Source organism: Pituophis catenifer, unplaced genomic scaffold (genome assembly GCF_029215685.1).
Source record: "Pituophis catenifer annectens isolate HBS135680 unplaced genomic scaffold, rPitCat1.0.hap2 SCAF_8, whole genome shotgun sequence".
NCBI classification, from domain to species: domain Eukaryota; kingdom Metazoa; phylum Chordata; class Lepidosauria; order Squamata; family Colubridae; genus Pituophis; species Pituophis catenifer.
This window is the reverse complement of record NW_027256888.1, coordinates 19,470,407-19,490,803: the sequence shown is the minus strand read 5'-3', so window position 1 is coordinate 19,490,803 and position 20,397 is coordinate 19,470,407. Positions and strand designations below refer to the sequence as shown.

Sequence of the window (20,397 nt, the reverse complement as noted above, 5' to 3'; positions counted from 1 at the left end):
TATTGAAAATGAATCCAGATAAAATGAATGAGGATTAGGGTGATAGTAAGAGATGTTCACTGTGAATACTCCTTATTCCAGAGATATCAGGGATATCTCTGGAATAACAGGGAATCATGATAGATTCCCTGTTCTGAATGGATTGCATTCTCCAGATATAGCTAATATACAATTTGAAGGTATTTCTGAATCCAAATTTCCATCTCATAAAGCTAATGACCAAGAGTTCTCTTTATATGCTTCAGTTATGTACATCCCTTCTTGTAAGAAAATCACCTTAAAGCTTTGAATGCATATTCCAAGTTTGACTCTGTTATGTATTGTATTTGGGGGCAATTATATTAGAAACTAGAACTTCTCAAGGCAGAAATTATTCAACAACTAATTGGTACCGTGCCTGAAAATTGCAAGGCAAGGTGTCCATTAATAAAAAATAATGGGGAAAATGTCAGATTTAATTTTCAATGGGTAAAAAAAGAAATTATCCCCTTGTCAAGTATCTATCCTCATATTGACAGAAGGCAATTGACTGCTTTAAGTGACTTCACTATAGTATGTAATAAAGATTCTTATATTGCTATGCTGAGTGCCTGGATAATTTCTGACAATTTTCAGCCCGGGAGTTTGACAGCTGATTTTCTTCTCCTATTCTATAAAAGCAGAAAAAGTGTCTTTGTATTCCTGCTTCAGACCATTTAACCAAAATTGTGCTCTAGTATCTACATATAAATACCCAGATGGTCAGTTAACCCATATTATAAAACAGAGAGTTCAGCAGGGGAGACAAAACCTGCCACCATTTGGATAGGGTTTTTTTCAATGATGCCTCAGTAGACCATACCACAATAGTAGTAGTAGTAGTAGTGGTAGCAGTTTGGTGCTGAAGCCCTACTTCCTTTCCAGATATATTTGGCAGAATTCCAACCAAATGTATAACCCTTCTCTCACAAAGTGAACATTCAAATTTTTTCTTAGGAATTTCTTGGTCCTCTAAATCCAACAAATGTCCTGATACCTATAGGAGCTCCAAGCAAACCAATAACTTCTTCAGGACCAGGGGTGGGTTCCACTTACCTTTACTACTGGTTTGCAGTGGGAGCGCATGCACTTCTGCACATGCACAGAAGCTTCTGCACATGTGCAGATCACCCATGGGTGGAGCCTTCTGTCAGTTTTACTACCGGTTCTATAGAACCGGACCAAACTGGGAGCAACCCACAACTGTTCAGAACCATTAAGATTAGGCTCCAGCCTCCTACTATTTTTCTGCTACCTTCCATGTCTAGGAAGGCCTTACATCACTGTTGGAAATCACATCTAGTTTCTACCTACTATTCCCCCTTTCTGTGACTATGTAAGGAAATAGATCTCAAATTTACTGGACCATTTCATAGGTTACCCATGTCACTCTAGTAATAGTTAATCTGCAGCTCAAAACCAAAGATTCACCCAGTTTTACACTTTTCCCAGTTTTTTTGAAAGTCTTGCCTTCCTCTTTCCACATGTTGACTTTATGCCAATGTTGTGATGCAAACCATACAGAAATCACAGCAGATGAACTAATTCACTGTAATTTGTGCGCTTGGAGGCTGTGGGGGTCTGAATGAGAGACAAGAGACTTTGGCTGAATTCTGGTAAAGCTAGTGGCTTTGGGTGCATGGAGCTTCTGGCTCTAGGACTTCTTTAATATATTTAGTTTAGGATGGGATTACACTAACCTGATGTCCAGTCTGGGGTTTCTCTTAGAATTGTGATTCCTGCTTGAAAGAAGGTGGCAGTCGCGGCTAGGAGAGCTTTTGCAAAAACTTTGTGTTGTGTGTCAGTTGTGCCCTTTCCTGGCTCAGGAATCCCTTCACTCAGTAACTGAAGCCCTTGTCATCTCTTCCTTGGACTACTTGAATTACTGCAATATGCTCTACATGGGCTATCCTTGAAGAGTAACTGGAAGCTTCAGCTGGTGCAAAACACAATTGCATTGCAGTTCTTGGAGCCCCTGTTACACTGCTGTTCCACGAACTGCACTGGCTGCCAGTTTGCTTCTCGGTCCAATTCAAGGTGTTGGTTATCACCTTTAAATCCCTTCTTGGTATGGATCCAGGCTATCTGAGAAATCAACTTACTCTGATGGTGATGGTGAAAGGGTATGCTGTGGAATTTCAGCTAAGGAATTTCATCTGACGTGTCCAACAAAAGTGTCTTTCTTGCCATGGCTCCTCCCTCTGGAACATTATGCCCATTGAGATGAGATCCACACCCGCTCTTTTGGCCTTCCAAAATGCTTTGAAGAATGACTATGCCAATTAGCCTCAATGGGGGTGTGGTACTTTGGAGCTGGCTAATGGAGTATGCCCACTTTATTCCCTCCTTCTTTACTCTGCTTTAAATTTACGATCTTTACTTATTGTTTTCATGTTTTATAGGTGCACTTTAATTTAAGGTCTGTAAGTCACCTAGAGTCACCTTTGGTGGGATGGGTGGCATACAAACTAAATCAATCAATCAATCAATCAACTTTATGGTAAAGTTACATTAACATAAACTTGCAAGTCCGAATGTATCCTCTCTCATCTCCTTGACAGGCCAAGAAACTAAGGAGGATCTTTTCTGAGTCTCTTGTCCTTCCCACATTCCTGGGCTAAGTTGCCTTTTATCTGCTTGTTCCCTTGGTTGGGTCTCTCCCCATGTATCCCAAGGTCATTCCCACATACCAATGCAATTTTGTTACCCTACCTATCTTATTGGATAGGGAAAAATAGTTTGAGTGTATTCTGCATTTTTGGCATAAAAAAGAATAGCTTAGGTATTCAATTCATTGGAAAGATCATTGGGACACCACCCTTTGCACCATATTTTTGACTGAAGTACATGTTCCCACTCCTTCAAGACTTTGTAATTGTTTTGGTTTTTTTTTGAGTCTGTGATAGGTAGTGGAGATTTTATTTTAGTGGAAAAACTGAAGATTTAGTGGTGATGAGCTTCAGGCTAACAACAATGTTCATAAAATATCAAAACTTAATAAGAACAGTAAAGAACTGATAATCACTCAGCTCATATTATAGAAAATTATTACATATTCCATAGAATTCATCATAATCTACAAAATAGTCAATAGTGTAGGTAGTATAGTTAACAGAATAATAGTTGGAATGGACCTTGGAGGTCTTCTAGTCCAACACCCTGCTGAACAAATCCTGTACCAGTGATGGTGAACCTTTTTTTCCTTGAGTGCCGAAAGCATGTGCGCGTGCGCAACAGCACAAGCACGCATGCCAACACCCCTAATGCAATGCCCCCCTGCAGGCCTGTGCATGCCTACACAACCCTCATTTTGGTGCTAGCAAGCGTCCCTGTAGCCTCCTGGGACCAAAAATGGGGCAAAGGGGAGGTACACAGCACCCCCCACCCCCCGTGCATACACGCGTGACCAGTGGTGGGAGTCAACTAATTTAACAACCGGTTCTCTGCCCTAATAATTTATTCCAACAACCAGTTCACCAAACTGCTCAGAAATTTAACAACTGGTTCTCCCGAAGTGGTGCGAACTGGCTGAATCCCACCACTGCGCGTGACCCCCTCTCACTCCCCACGCATATGCACACGCCTCCCGGCAGAGACCCCAAAATCAGCTGGCCAGCAGGAGGCGCACAGGCATGCACGGTGGAGCTGACCTGGGGGTCAGCTCGTGTGCCCACAGAGATGGCTCTGCGTGCCACCTGTGGCTTGCGTGCCATAGGCTCACCATCAGACAAATTGTTGTCTAATCTCTTCTAAAAAACCAGTGTTGGAGCACCCACTTTTTTTGGAAGTAAGTTGTTCCACTGATTATGTAATGGATGCTCCAGAGGTCAGCTCGGACAATGAAGAAGAGCTGGATTCAGGAACTTCAAACTACATGTGTCCTGCGGGTCACAGGTTGGACATGCTTGCTTTAGACCAATAATACAATCCTGCTGCTAGCTTTTAGCTTTCTATAATTTAGAGCTGTACTCATATTTCCAGTGGTATATAACTGCTGCTTCTTTGATGTAGCTAGATTTTTGCAGATTTTTCTAAACAGCAATTTAGAAATCAGATCATTGTTAGTAGTACAGAAAATGGAAAACCTCAGACTGATCCCCTTGCCTGGCAGCAACTCTCCAAGACATACAGTATTTCCCAGTCCTAAATGGAGGTGTTGAGGATTGTATCTGAAAATAGAAGGGTTTGAAATGGACTCAGGTAAGAAAAAGTTCTATTGATGACTCCGTATATAAAGAGAGTGGAGACTGGATGAACTGAACTATACTATACTATACTAATAAAGAAAAGGTTTTCAATATTGATGATGATGATGACAGTTTTATTATCTGGAGAGACTGTTTAAAGGTTTGCCCTGAGGAGCTATTGATTTTGACCATTCACTCATTACAATTGTTTTTCAGAGAAATTGCAACTGTTTGTGATTTTTAGTAGACATTGTTTCATATATCCTGATTACTTAACTTTGATGATACAAGAACTCTTATAATATTTTTGACATTTAATATATTCCAAGAAATAAAACATAATATCAAGCTTTTTCATGTGGTATTATATATGTAGACTTTTCATTCTTTGATTAAAACATAATTAAATTTCAAAGGAATAATTCTATTACAGTAAGCTTTAATTTAATGGATTGTTTCAATTCATTTGAAATACATTCAATAATGTACTATTTTTGTGGAAAAGGTATTAAATAATTAAACCAGGTCTCTATTATACAGTATAAACAGTTGTAAAAAGTCTATTTCAATCAAAAATATAACACTTTATTTTAAGCAGAGTTCAGCTTTTTCCTACACAGACAATTACTTTTTCAAAAGAAAATTTTATTTTTTAAATTTTTGTCAGGTGGATTATATAAAAGTATGTTAGAACATCTCAACAATAATAGTCTATGTAGTGAGAGGCGTATTTTAATTGAAAGCTGTTGGAAGCCATGCAGACACTTTAATGCAATTCATTCTTATATGCAAATAAATTAGATTGTATTGTGCAAAAATGCAACCAAGAGATATGGATATTATTTTACTTATTTTTCTGCATTACAAATCAGCATTCCTTAACCTACCGTATGTTTATTCTTTTTTTTTGCTTTATTTACTTAATAAACAAATACTATTGATTCAGTTTCACTAAATATACATCTGCTTCTTTTCAGTACACATCAGCTCTTACTTACGATGCTGTCAAAGTAATGACTGAAGCATTCCGTAACTTGCGTAAACAACGGATTGAAATTTCTAGAAGAGGAAATGCTGGTGATTGTCTTGCAAACCCGGCAGTGCCTTGGTCTCATGGTGTAGAAATAGAAAGGGCATTGAAGCAGGTAATCTTTCTAGAACTAATATTGTATATTTTCAAATTATCTGGGGAAGTCATTAATTGCACTTCATTTTACATATGAAAACTTTGGATTATTATATCTATTATTTCTGGGAGAACTTCTTAGCAATACATAAAATAAAATATATTTTGTCTATAAACACAGTAAATAAATATATAAATTTCATATGTTTATTTATTGAACTTTACTATGCTTTCCATTTTTTACTTCATATAGGTTCAGGTGGAAGGCTTAACTGGAAATATAAAGTTTGATCAGAATGGAAAGAGAATTAACTTTACGATAAATGTCATGGAGCTGAAAAGTACTGGTCCTCGGAAGGTAAATTTATGATAAATAGAAAGTTACTTCTACATTCCTTCTAAATAGTATAGGAAAAGTAAATATATTAAAATGTAATGTACAATACAAAAAAATTAATTAATGTTATTTTTATAAATTCCTTAGGATTGTTTTTAAAATGCTGCATGTTTGAAATGAAAATATAGATCATAATTACTATGAGCTATAATCATATATATATATTACCGTATTTTCCGGCGTATAAGACGACTTTTTAACACATGAAAATCTTCTCAAAAGTCGGGGGTCGTCTTATACGCCGGGTGTCGTTCTCCTGTAACCAGGCAGACCAGCCCGAAAGGCTCTGACGAGCCTTAAATGGCTCTGATGATCCAAGCCCTGACAATCTGCTAATCAGGCAACTCAGTTGGGTTTGCCAGAGCCATGGAGAAGGGGAAAACTTTTATTCTTTCACATGGCTCTGACAATCCAAGCCCTGACGATCTGCTAATCAGGCAACTCAGCTGGGATTGCCAGAGCCATGGAGAAGGAAAAAAGTTTTCCCCCTCCAGCTTGCTTACCTTAGTTGCTTGCGTTGCTTCGCTTGCCTTGCTTCGTTTGCCTGAATCCATTCCATCAGCAAGCAACTCCCTGCCTGCAATCAAGCAGGCAGGGAGTTGTGGACTTCAACTCCCAGAATTCCTCAGCCAGCAAAACAAAGCTGGCTGAGGAATTCTGGGAGTTGAAGTCTACAAGTCTTAAACTTGCCAAGGTTGGAGACCCCTGTTCTATTGGGTAAGTTTTTTCCCCCTTTGGGATCTTTAAAAAAAATAGTTAATTGGGGTTTTTTTTAGTTGTTCTTTTTTAGACCTAGCCATTTAAAGTTTAGGAAGTTTTAAATTTAGCTTTCATATAAAAATAAAAATAAAATAAAATAAAATAATATTTGTGCAGCTTTCTGAGATTTAGTATGTTTTTGTAGTGTTTCACTCTAACTACACAAACACACAAAATCTCACAAAGCTGTATGTGGAATTTTGTGTGTGTAAAATGTGAAAGTTGGGTTTTTGGGCTTTTTGTGGCTGTGTGAGGTTCCTGCTTGTTTCAGGGGCCATTTTGGGTCTAGCACAGCTGCTTTTACATTGTGGGTGAGCCAGTTGTGTTGTGTTGTGTGTGTGTAAATTGTGAAAGTTGTTTTTGGGGGCTTTTTGGGGCTGTGTGAGGTTCCTGCTTGTTGCAGGGGCCATTTTGGGTCTAGCACAGCTGCTTTTACATTGTGGGTGAGCCAGTTGTGTTGTGTTGTGTTGTGTGTGTGTAAAGTGTGAAAGTTGTTTTTTGGGGGGCTTTTTGTGGCTGTGTGAGGTTCCTGCTTGTTGCAGGGGCCATTTTGGGTCTAGCACAGCTGCTTTTACATTGTGGGTGAGCCAGTTGATGTTTTTTAATTTTTATTTGGTGTGCGTTGGAAGAGGGGTAGTTTTCTACGGCGAGTATAGGCCAAACCCTATATTTTAACAGGAAAATTGGGGGGGTCGTCTTATACGCCCAGTCGTCTTATACGCCAGAAAATACGGTACTTTGAAACTAAGGTATTTTGCTACAGAATTCTCTAACTCTTGCTTGGTTATCTATATAAATAAAAATGTAACCGTTTGTTCAAAATCTTAAATCTCTGAAAGTTCTTCACCAATTGCTTTGAAATTTTGACACAATGTTGCATTCGAATAGGGGCGTGTTTTTATATACCTATCTTATATAGATGTCACACTTGTGACAGGTAAAAACATGCTTTTTAGCATGTTGGCGTCCAACAGCGCCATCTGTTGGACGTAAAAGCAACACACGCTATACTATCTTTTTGGACTTTAACGTCGCAGCACCACAATGGCAGGCATGAGCCGGGTCTTTTCCCCTCAGTGCTGCCGACGCCAAACCCACAAGCAAAATTGTGGGAAATGTCAACCGCCGTGAACCGTCCTCCCGACTAACGGAGTATGCCGTACCTTTGGCAGGGACCCTGATGCTGCCTGTGGTGCAGAAAGCTGCGAAGGTGAAGGCGGTTATACCGGCAAGCCGGGAAACCAGCTCTTACACCCGTGGCAAACTGGGACGGAGGCAAAGTAGGCATGACCTGAGCTACAGAGGGAAATTATTGGTACTCAGTCAAAAAATATTGTGTACCCACAAGACTGGGCCACAGCAACGCGTGACCAGGTACAGCTAGTATTAATATGAAATTCAATGTAGAGAAAAGTAAAGTCTTACACTTAGGCAAATACACATATTGACTGGATGAAACCAGGTTTAATAGCAGTAACTGTGAGAGGGATCTTGGAGTCTTTGTGGATAACCAATTAAATATGAGCCAACAGTCTGCAGTAGCAGCCAAAAAAGCCAATGCAATCCTAAACTGCATTAACAGAGGGACACAATCAAGATCAAGTGAGGTACTAATACCACTCTATAAAGCCTTAGGAAAACCACACCTAGAATATTGCATTCAGTTTTGGTCACCACACTATAAAAAATATGTTGAGACTCTAGAAAAAGTGCAGAGAAGAGCAACCAAGATGATTAGGGGACAGGAGGCTAAAACATACGAACGGTTGCAGGAACTTAGCATGGCTAATCTAATGAAGAGAAGGACCAGATGAGACATAATAGCAGTGTTCCAATATTTGAGGGGCTGCCACAGAGAGGAGGAGGTCAAGCTATTTTCCAAAGCATCTGAAGGCTAGATGGAAACTGAACAAGGAGAGATTCAAACTGGAAATAAGGAGAACTTTTCTGACAGTGAGAACAATCAACCAATGGAACAGCAAGCCTTCAGAAGTTATGGGAGCTTCATCACTGGAAGCTTTCAAGAACAGACTAGACTGCCATCTGTCAGAAATGATGTAGGGTCTCATGCTTGGGCAAGGAGTTGGACTAGATGACCTACAAGGTTCCTTCCAACTCTGTTAATCTGTTAAATAATGAGTACAATGCATGATTAAAGACCCATGAACTTTTGTGCATAAATTAACACTTTAATTGAAATTCAAGAGCCATGGAAATTTTAATTTGAATATAGTAAAATGCACATTTTTCTCCCTTCAGCTGTAAACATGAATGAATCCTACAAAAATTATCATTGTTCTCATAATTCTTTGATGACTCTCTATATTGCTATTTCAAAACCATACAAAATATTTTTTGCAGAGAATATATAGAAATCACTACTTCTTGAGTATATCCAATATTTGAATATGATATGGTATTGTAATCTGTCAAAAATACACAAAATATTTATTTGAATAAAATTTATCACTATTTTCAGATTGGATATTGGAGTGAGGTGGACAGAATGGTTGTGAATCCCATGGATGGTCTCTCTGGCAATGATACCTCAGGATTAGAAAATAAGACTATTATTGTCACCACTATTTTGGTAATTAAGCATATTTTTTGTGACATGGATTCTCTAAATTGTAATCTTATTATTCATTCTCAATCTATGTTGGTATAGATAATCACTGTCTGGTTTTTTCCATGAATGTGTAAAAAATTAAGAAATACTGTTTATGGAATAACTACAAAATCTCTTCATGTGTTTTTTTCAGATTTATCAGAATTTTGAAATGTATCACTATTTTTTTATTTTCCATTAAATGGCAATTATTGTGGTAGATATACCTTTTAAATATTTAAATTGAAGACTGAAAATGAGAAAACCAGTTTCAAGGAAGGGATTTTTTATTTTTTAACCACAGCCATTTACAATTTTCCACTAAATTGTAGACATTATCAATATACAGTTACAATATTAGAGAAATTTAGGAATGCCATATTGTTTCCCTAGTAAGCTAACAATTGTATGAAGTTGTTTGTTCAAGGCATAACTGTTCTGGATTATATATTAAAGGCATCAACATTTTATCAACTGTTTTGGTGGTGGTAAGATTTTTTTTGACAGTTCTATGTTTATTATAAATCTATATAATCAATTTTGGTTTGGTGGGGATTGAGAAATATAAAACATTATGAAATATACATGAATTTTCTGATATATTATTTTGAAAGCTTAAAAATAAAATGTGTTTAAAATGTTCTTGTTATCATAGTGATTCCACTAATGCGAATAAAAATCATGAATTTGTTTTTTTAAAAAATGAATGCCTCTATCTGTAAGGCTTTATACGACTGTAAAAAGTGTTACTGTGGTAATCGATAAATAAATAATCCTGAACATTTATGAAAAAAGTTTTTTTTCTTATTTACTTATTGTGCTTCAAAAAGTATATAACAAATAGGCAACTTACTTGATAGCTTTATTAACCAGCTAAAGCCAAGTTTCTCTGTACAGGAATCCCCATATGTCATGATGAAGAAAAATTTTGAATTCCTTGAAGGAAATGAACGATATGAGGGCTACTGTGTGGACTTAGCTGCAGAAATTGCCAAACACTGTGGGTTCAAATACAAACTCACAATTGTTGGGGATGGCAAGTATGGGGCCAGGGATGCAGAAACAAAAATCTGGAATGGAATGGTTGGAGAACTTGTTTATGGGGTAAGAGCCAATTTTAACCATTGCAAGTATTTGATTAATGAAGATAAGCTCAATACTCGTTAGTATGACAACTGAAACTCACTTGGATCAAAGCAAGGTCACATATTTTAGAAAACAGGTAATATAAATGCATTTCATCATTTTTTCCTACAAATATTCTGCCCTAAATGTAGGGGATAAATGTTCGTAATATAATTATAAAAAAAATTGCCCTCATATGATAAAACTTGAATATGTATCAGTAACCAGAACATTAAGGCAGATTGGATTAGTAGATGCTAGCACTGAAATAATTATTGTCTTTTCCCTTGACATTATATTATTCATTTGCAATGCACAAAAGCAATGAAGCCATTCCCTTTTTAAATAACTTATTATTTGTTTTGCTTCCATTACAGAAAGCTGATATTGCAATTGCTCCATTAACTATAACACTGGTGAGAGAAGAAGTGATTGACTTCTCAAAGCCTTTTATGAGCCTTGGGATATCTATAATGATCAAGAAGCCACAGAAGTCCAAACCAGGAGTGTTTTCCTTTCTTGATCCCTTAGCATATGAGATCTGGATGTGCATTGTTTTTGCCTACATTGGGGTCAGTGTTGTTTTATTCCTGGTCAGCAGATTTAGCCCTTACGAGTGGCATACTGAGGAGTTTGAAGATGGAAGAGAAACGCAAAGTAACGAATCAACTAATGAATTTGGGATATTTAATAGTCTCTGGTTTTCCTTGGGTGCCTTTATGCAGCAAGGATGCGATATTTCGCCAAGGTTGGTTACACACCTGTTTCAGCTTTGTGCATTTTGGTCTCATTAAGGATATTTATGGTGCCTATAGATTCACTCTAAATAGTGACTGCTGACAAGTTTTCCAAAATCATCTTCAGTCTTTACTAAAAGAATCAGTTCGTGGTGCAGACAGAAGACAATTCAATTGATTTGTTCTTAACATCCATTGTTCTTCATCTGGTGGACTTATATGCACCATGCAGAGGCTGCAAAATGCATAAGGTTTACCTCATTTCCTGCCTTCTTGGAGGGGTACCGTGTTTTTGCTGCATATTCCCATTTACAGTCAAAAGTGCACTGATTTCACAGTTGCTGTAATGGGAAAAAGGGTAGCATGTTGTTTATGATAAATGAAATGGTTGCCATCACAAAAATACTTCTTGTGCCATCTAGCACATGAATCCCTTCACTCCTTTCAGCAAAAGTACTAGTTTTAAACAAGAAAAATATTTTTTGTAACTTAATGGTCCCTGGAACCAATTACAGTAGACATGACAAGAGTAGTTGTTCGCAGGAAGTTTCCTATTGATTTCAAAACATAAATTCAGATAGATGTTTATTTTATGAACCATACTATACTCATGTTTGTTTTATTTCTTTCCACAGTATTACCAACTTGTCCATTTTCTTCATGTTTTGGCTGAAACTCAACAAATCTGATGGGGCACACATTGCTGCATCATATTGAGTAGGGACATTATTTCAGAACTGAAATTAAGTCTGTCCCTAAGAATTGCTAGGCTGGGCTTTTGTCTGGTTTCACTATTATAACTGACCTATTATTTTTACCTTTCAGAAAAAATATCAGATACAATGAATATATATATATATATATATATATATATATATATATATATATATATATATATATATATGTTTTCTCAGGTTTTCGCGGGTGTTTGTATGTAGGTCTTTGGTTATTCGGGTCTTCTCCCACGTAGAATTGGAAGTGTCTTGGCGACGTTTCGACGAAGTCTCATTCGTCATCTTCAGGCTGGTGTTCTCGGCTTCGTGCTTCCAGGAGCAATGTGAGATCTCAGCTGTCTCTTCCTTTTAACTGCTAGTGGGGGTGTGAGCTGATTGGGTGGGGACTTGGCTGTGTTCTGATTGGGTGGAGGTGTGTTCTGATTGGTTAGGGGCTTGGCTGTGCTCTGATTGGATGGGGGGTTGGTTGTGCTCTGATTGGCTGGGGGTGTGTTCTGTTTGGGTGGGGGCTTGGTTGTGCTCAGCTTAGTCTGAGTTGCAGGGGGATTTGAGCTGGTGAGCTGCGTTGTTGTTGTTTGGCTTCGTGTTTGTGGCCATGCCTGGAAGCACGAAGCCAAGAACACCAGCCTGAAGATGACGAATGAGACTTCGTCGAAACGTCGCCAAGACACTTCCAATTTTACGTGGGAGAAGACCCGAATAACCAAAGACCTACATACAAACACCCGCGAAAACCTGAGAAAACATATATATATATATATATATATATATATATATATATATATATATATATATATATATATATATATATATATTGGATATTCTACTTCTTTCAGGTTACAGGAATCTGCTACTGAGTTCTATCAAGGAACATAAAACACAAAGGAATTATCCAAATAATCTAAATAAAGTTGGGGGGAAATAATGTGGATGGTGGTGTTAGTTGGGCCAGGTCTCTCAATTCTTCTGATCTTGTACTACTTTTTTTGAGTTTTTCTATGCTCTGGGTGGTGTCAGTTTTAATGGTGTCCAGCCACCAGTCAATTTTAATGGTGTCCAGCCATATAGCTAACTAGAAAGTATTTCCTAAGTGTTGTTTAGTTATTTAGTTGCTACCTATACTTTGTTATCTGCTAGACATTACTTCCTCTGGATTGTCAGTAAATTCTTCTTCGAGTTCTTTTAAGGTTATCCTTGTATTGTCACACAGTATCTAGCCACCTTGTTTTCTACTGGCTTTTTAATTGATTGTGTTGATTTTTTCCAAGCAATAGGATCTTCTCCGCTGACTGTTACCCATGTATTATAGACTGCCTATGCAAAATATTCAAATTTTCTCAACAGTATCTTCAGAACTACTGTTCAATTACCAGGTTTTTTTTTTTTTTTATCATTCAACCATTCTGATGAACCAGTTTTCACAGATGTATCTTACAACTGATTTAACTTCTTATCTGGCCATTTATATGTGGTTGGTATTTTCTGTTGACATAATCTTGGGGGGGATATACATATATACTGTATAAACATACATATGCACAATATGCAGCCTGATTCCCAATAACAGTGGGCAGCTTATAAAATATAAAAGAAAATTAAAAGAAAAAAGCAACATAAAGCAAAAAAGAGCAAAGATGTCAAAGATAACCAGATGGGAAAAAAGAAAAATTGGATTCAGTTCCAAAAAGCCTGGGCAAAGGACCAGTTTTTGAGGACCCTTTGGAACACCAGTAGGAAAGGAGCTATTTAAATCTCTTGAGCAACCTTATTCCAGAGGGCAATTTCTTCTGTCTTCCTAACTTCAAGGCATCAAAGAGGTTGCTAATGTTTCTTCCAGCAATTTTAATTCCAATTTCCTTGTGTTCTAGTTCAGCATTTTGCACAATATATTCTGTATGAAAGTTAAATAAAAAAGTGACTGTACAGTATATAGCCATTGTGTACTTCCATCTGGTTATCCCAGATTCCATTCCAAATCTTATAACAAATAATTCATGATTTACATAATTAAAAATCTTTATATAATCAATAATAATCAATAAAGCAAAAGTAGATGTATTTTTGCCTTTTCCATCAATCATCAGATGTTAAGCAACATGATCTGAGACACCCTTGCCTCTTATGAATGCAATCTGTATATCTGGCACTTCTCTGTCCATCATTGTTGAACACTGAATTGTGGGATCTTGAGTTTTATTTGTCCACCATGTGAAGGATCATCTTTTTTTTCTCCTGGAATATAAATTTATCTTTTCCAATCCCTTGGCCGCTGCTGTGTTATTCTTACCTCATTAAAAGTTGTAAGTAGCATTTTAACTGCATCATCTTGTAAAATGTTGAACTGTTTGCTGATATTTAATCGACTCCTGCAGCTGCTAGAAATATTTTGCAGACCCCATTTGACTTCACTTTTCAGAATATCTATCTCTAGTTCACTGATCAAATTTTCATACATTTAATCATTTAGGGATCCATTTTGTACAGTTCTTCCCTATACTCACATGTTATGTTTTCTTTTTCCAACAAATCTTTGCCTATGTCTTTTATCATGCCCATTTTTTCATTACATAAGGCTCCTATTCATTCATTCATTATCTTTAGTTTCTTTGCATTGCATATTTAGATGCAACTACTTGTATTTCTTTGCTCTTTTTGGAAAGATGTGTCACAGGGATATGCAACAAGCAAGATTTCATCAAAAAGATGAAAAGTATGTTGTGATGTTACAGTGCAAGCTCTGTCCTTATATACGTGAGTATAGTATTGTGTGGCAAGTAACAAAGGGTCAGGCTTTGCATTGTGATTTCTCAAAACATGTTTCACTATTGGCCCATCTTACATCATTCTGCAGACACTAGTATTCAGTGTTTACCTGGGCAAATTTTCTCTGTTGCCCTTTGCTCTCTGCCAGTCTTCATCTATTTTTCAATATTAACAGCAGTCATTTTATATTCTTTTTTATTTTTACATTTTGGGACATTTTTGTTTGCTTCACCTTTAATTATGTCACAATTTTTAGTTCAGAGTTCTTCAGCTTCTGTGTTTATCAAATATAATCCATTAAATCGAAACCTCTATCACTTAGATATACGGAATACTACATTGTTCATATATTTTATTATATTTAATTTAAAATGAAATTTTGTAATGAATTCACAATGTAACAGCATCTGGTATTATTTTGCTGACTAAATAGTCCTCCTTTATCTTTGTTTGCAGAGTATATAGATAGACAACTGGATTTTGGTATTATACAATACATGAAGTGCACATATAGAATTGTCTTTTATAGTATTGGAAAGATTTACTTGGCAGAAGTTGACAGAACTCTGGTTGTCTGTTTCTTGTTTCATTTCATACACTGAAGTAAAACAGTAAAACATATTCCAGTTGGGAGTAGTTTCTATATGGATGTGTGGGGAGGGTGTATACATGTTTTGTCAACAAGGTGTTGGAGGTTATCATAGAACTGGTATCTACATCTTCTGCATCTGTGCTTTGAATGTAGGCTTGAAATTCTATAATACGATGACTTGCCTCATGTTTTAGTATTATATTTTAGCACTGACATTGATATCCATTTGTTCATAATCACAACTATTCCAATTCTTGTTTAGAGTAGAATGTCTATGTTGTTGGTTTGACTCTGAGCTTGGCAATTTGGTTGCAAATGTTTCATCCCCATTCGAGGAGACATCTTCAATGCGCCTTGGATTGTGCTTGTCTGGAGGAGCATTGGCGTTTAAATACCTTTCTGAGTCCTGGTCTGATTTTGGGTTTTGGAATTGGCTGGCTATAGTTGCTGAGCCATAGTCCTAGGTTTTAAGTACCAAAGAATATCTATTCTTTTGATATAAAATGAGCCACCTGGATCTATTTCACTTAGAAAATTCTGAGAATATTAATGTTAAATGCTGAATTCTGGCTGTAACAACATCAATTTTGCTTCATTTCATTTTATATATTTATTTGTTTTTAAACCTGTATGCTGCTTGACTCTCAAAGACTTTATTGTTTTGACATTCCATATTTTTGCAGCATTTTTTTTCTTTTGCTTCTAGTATCATCAGTATTTAAGTGTCTTTTTGGCTTTAACCAAGATGTATCATAAACACTAAAGCTACTCACATGTACTCTCTCTCTTACCTGGCAGCTCATTATCTTTTGGCTTGGAGAGATCTTCCTCCAAAATCATGTTAACATTAATTTGACTATATATATCCATTTCACTTTTTTTGGCACAATTCTGAAGTGGTTTGAGTGATTTCCTTCTCCAGTGTAGGTATTTAATTTGATTCCTTGTTTGTGCCTGTCATGGTTTACATTTCTTGGAATATATACTCCTTAAAGTTGATAGTATCATTGGAAAACATCAAGCTCCTTTCCACTATAAGATCTATCCATGAATGGGCTTTTTGAAGTATTGTTTGTTTTTTTACAGTGGATACAGTGAATATTGTATATTCAATTTAGATTTTATGATCTGAGAGTAAGGAAAAATGGAAGTTTGATAAAAATACATGTAGGAATGAAAATTTGTAAAACTGTTTTTATTGTCCTTACAAATATAATTGCATTCTGTACAAGTTCTGTAAAGTCTTGGTCACTTAGATCAGTGACCTTAAAGAGCATTGGGCATCAGAAGGCAGTTGAATACATTCTTTGTTAAAGAGCTGACCTGTCCTATGTCTAATGTAATTAGATTAAACCAAAGGAGAAAGATAGCCAATACACCCTAAACAGCAACTGAAAAATACATATTAACAATATTTTCCATTATGTTGAAATAATTTGAACTCAAGGTTTTCTCACTTTGAAACATGAAAATCATCTTGTTTTGGGAATAAACAACTATACTAAATTCCAAATGAGTTGGAATTTTGCACATAAAACAAACAAACAAAAATGTACTCAAAATATAACTCTTAAACTCAAGACCACTCCCAAAATTCTCAAATCAGCATATTTGTACTGAAGACATGTTTTGCACAAGAAACGGGATGATTTGAACTCAAAACAGTTTATATAAATTTATGTTATTAAATGGAAATATTATATGCAAATCTGTAGCCTCCTTTGACCCTTTGTAGAGAAATCATTGTCATCGTCGTCATCTAAATATTCAACCTACATACCATAATTACTTACATATATTTTTATGAAGCTGTATGCCAGCACCGAACAACGGTAATATGAAATGAGTGAGACTTCTTTCATAAATTATAAGAGAGAACTTTAGCAATCTGAATGAACAAATGAATATTTCTGTTATAGTTGCTGACCAGAATCTAGCATTTAGATTTGATGTAGTTCTAATACTTCTCTTCAGCCCTATTTGTATCATCTAAATTTCCCTTGCCATGCACAATGCTTTTTTCCTACATAAAGTATTGGAAAATTCTTAGGGGGCAGTTTTTTCACTTATCACTTTGAAATAATCAATGCCTTCATATTGATAATGCTTTAGCACATTCAGAATAAATGATATTAAGTAGGCTGTGCTTAATATCACCTATATAAGACTATAGGAAGTATAGAGACTGCAGTTAATCACCGGATAGAAGTTTTTTTCTCAAAGTAGCAAAGTCGTATTGCTTCACTTGTTGCCATTATGCATAACAAAGTTTTGCAAAGATTGAAACTGAAATTGGATAGCCATATAGATATTGAGATGAAATTTAGTGTAGGGAGTAAGGCATCAGGCTAAAAAGGGGAAATTCTGAGTTCTAGTTCTGTCTCAGGCATAAAGCCAGCTGAGTGACCATCGGCTAGTTGCTTTTTTCAGCCCTAGGAAAGAGGTAATGGCAAACCACTTCTGAAGAACCAAGAAAACTGGTCTTGTCCAGGCAGTCTCAGAGAATCGGACAGAATTGAAAAGAAGGAAAAAAGAGAGATATTAGATAATCTATTGCTCTCAGGGTTTACTTTATTTAATTTTTTATTTTTTTGGCTGTCTCCTTATATAGAATACATTGAAAATAAAGATTCATAATAGACAGCTACTATTATATTCAAATATTTTTAAAATCTTATTGTCAGATTCTGACTTTGAGTTTTTCATACAGATATGAAATAGCATGCAGTGATTGGGCAAAAGTCATATGCAGTGACATTAAACATTTAAATCCATAAAAAAATTCCATTATAATGATACATATTGTTGCCAAATATATTACCTCCACTATGTTAAATGCTGAAATATTTAATAGAAATTCAGTGAAAACCCTATGGCAACTCCAGATACCATTATAGTCTAATTTATTTAATCAACCAATATCCACTGAATCCATTGTAAGAGAAATTCCTGCATTGTGCATAGCGGTTTTAACCTATTAAAATATTCTGTTTTGATTTCAATGTATTTCATTGATCTTGTCTGATTTTACTGTAAACATTCTCATTTGTGTTATCATGAAAATATTTTTAAGATAAATATTGCAATAACATGATCTAAGTAGCTTTCTTTTGCAGGATTCTTGGACCTATGAAGATCCAATAGTACATTAATTCAATACAGAAGTCCTGAATTTAGTGACACACCTTATCTAAGTAAAATATTATTACTTTCCTATGTGATTAGCATGCATAGCAACATATACCTCTCCTTTCCCAAATAGCATGAATAAAACGTTCTCCGAGTTACCCAGTGCAGCATATACATAAATCTGATAACTTGTATTCCTTTTAGGATATTCATTTCACTTTACAAATCTATTTCATACATTATTAGATCCCTGTCTGGGCGCATTGTTGGAGGTGTGTGGTGGTTCTTTACACTGATTATAATATCATCCTACACGGCTAACTTAGCTGCCTTCCTGACGGTGGAAAGAATGGTGTCTCCTATTGAAAGTGCAGAAGATTTATCTAAACAAACAGAAATTGCTTATGGGACTTTAGATTCTGGCTCAACAAAAGAATTTTTTAGGGTAAGAGTTTCTGCTAACCTAACTTTGAAATTCTGAAATATTCTGAAATATTAAGCTATACTTGCACTCTCTAATATAGCCATAATGAATAGAAAGCAGAAACCAAAGAGTTTTAATATAGGTTATTACTTTATAAAGCATAGCAATCAATTACAAATTTTTACTACAACTTCAAATATCCCTCTTCAAGATTTCCAATTAAATCTTACATCCATCTGTCATAACTTCCATACTAAGGAAATGGATTGTGCATTATGCATTTCTGCAACTAATAATTCTGCTAATGAATTATTTAAATTTCTCATGTTCTTTACAACATCCTAAATCCACTGAACAGGCCACTGAAGTAACTACTCATCAATTTCTGGCAATTGAAGGCCAGAAATATTTTCCTTAAATTGAGTTATAGCACATTTTTTAAAGTTGTAACATTGTAGTTTGAAGTTTATTGCACGTTCTGTCCTACAAACTAATCAAAGTCCAGTCTGAGTTGCAAAAATCCAGTAATTATTAGATTGATGGTGGTCCTCTATATTTTTTCACACCTGATTTGTTAACCATACAAATTAAACAACTTTTCTTATTGTTTATTCTTTGCTCGGCTGCCAGATAAGATTTCTCTATTTAAGTAACTTCATATTTTATTTTATTTATTTATTTTATTTGTCAAACATGTACAATATATTGTTTAAGGAGATTGGATTTCCTTGAAATTAACATTGGCAGCTTCCATCTACCCTTTAAGTGGCATTCTGCAACATTCTTTCCATGCAGAAGTCATATAATGAAACCAGAAGAACTAACTTTCTATTGCCTGAATTGCCCTGTAGTCACCAGGAATAAGATTTCCTTGCTTTATCTTAATGTCCCAGGAAAGGAACTACATATGAATTAGTCCTCAAAGGAAGGAATTCTCATCAGACCTAACACTCTCAATAATTGTCTCCAGTATCAAGTTAAATTTACTTGCTTATTCACATGTTGCAGAATTGGATAATTGACTTGTTGCTCAGGGAAAAAACAATAATTTCTTTATTATAAAACTGGAAACCTCTTAGGGACTTTTTGCTAAAAGAAGAAAAAAGTGAACAGATGATTTATAGATTTAATGATTGAGAAAAAATAGAATTTAATACGGGTTTAAAGGAATTTTTGGAAGAGACGAGAGAGAGAGAGACGAGACAATGAGTTCGTCAATATCTGTTGATGAGAAGGTTGGAAGTAATTTTTTGATCTATGTAATAAAACAAGTCAATTTGTAGAGTTGTAAATACAATTCCACTTGAAATGAAATTCAAACTAAAACAAAGAAAATTGTTTAGCTAACTTAGCTTGTTTCAGTTATTACTATCTATTATGCACCATATATTTATTTATGAACCCATATACTGTAGTCAAATGTCACCCATTTAGTAAAAGCTATTTAATGGTTTTAAAAGGCAATAATAAACTGTTATCCATGTGACAGTTAATTATTGTGAAATGTTTTAAGATATGTATAAGGAAAGCTTGTATACAGTATCTGTAAAGATCAGAATATTTAGCAGCTTGCCTGCTTTCCACAGAGATCCAAAATTCAAGTATTTGATAAAATGTGGACCTACATGAAAAGTGCAGAACCATCTGTGTTTGTGAGGACTACAGCAGAAGGTGTAAATCGTGTACGGAAATCGAAAGGAAAATATGCATACTTGCTGGAGTCCACCATGAATGAATATATTGAGCAAAGAAAACCCTGCGATACCATGAAAGTTGGCGGAAATTTGGATTCCAAAGG

The 20,397-nt window shown here is 35.7% G+C and overlaps 1 protein-coding gene across 3 annotated transcripts in view; it reads left to right on the top strand.

Moving 5' to 3' along the window:
• Positions 1–20,397, top strand: part of GRIA2 (glutamate ionotropic receptor AMPA type subunit 2) — a 91,742-nt gene that overhangs the window by 68,285 nt on the left and 3,060 nt on the right. For all 3 annotated transcript variants that reach the window (XM_070948410.1, XM_070948411.1, XM_070948408.1), the window contains exons 6-12: positions 5,183–5,350; positions 5,585–5,689; positions 8,967–9,077; positions 9,993–10,199; positions 10,598–10,968; positions 18,422–18,620; positions 20,186–20,397. The exon at positions 20,186–20,397 is cut by the window's right edge and continues 36 nt beyond it. In XM_070948410.1, the coding sequence (XP_070804511.1) occupies positions 5,183–5,350; positions 5,585–5,689; positions 8,967–9,077; positions 9,993–10,199; positions 10,598–10,968; positions 18,422–18,620; positions 20,186–20,397 (1,373 nt within the window). The remainder of the gene's footprint in view (positions 1–5,182; positions 5,351–5,584; positions 5,690–8,966; positions 9,078–9,992; positions 10,200–10,597; positions 10,969–18,421; positions 18,621–20,185) is intronic.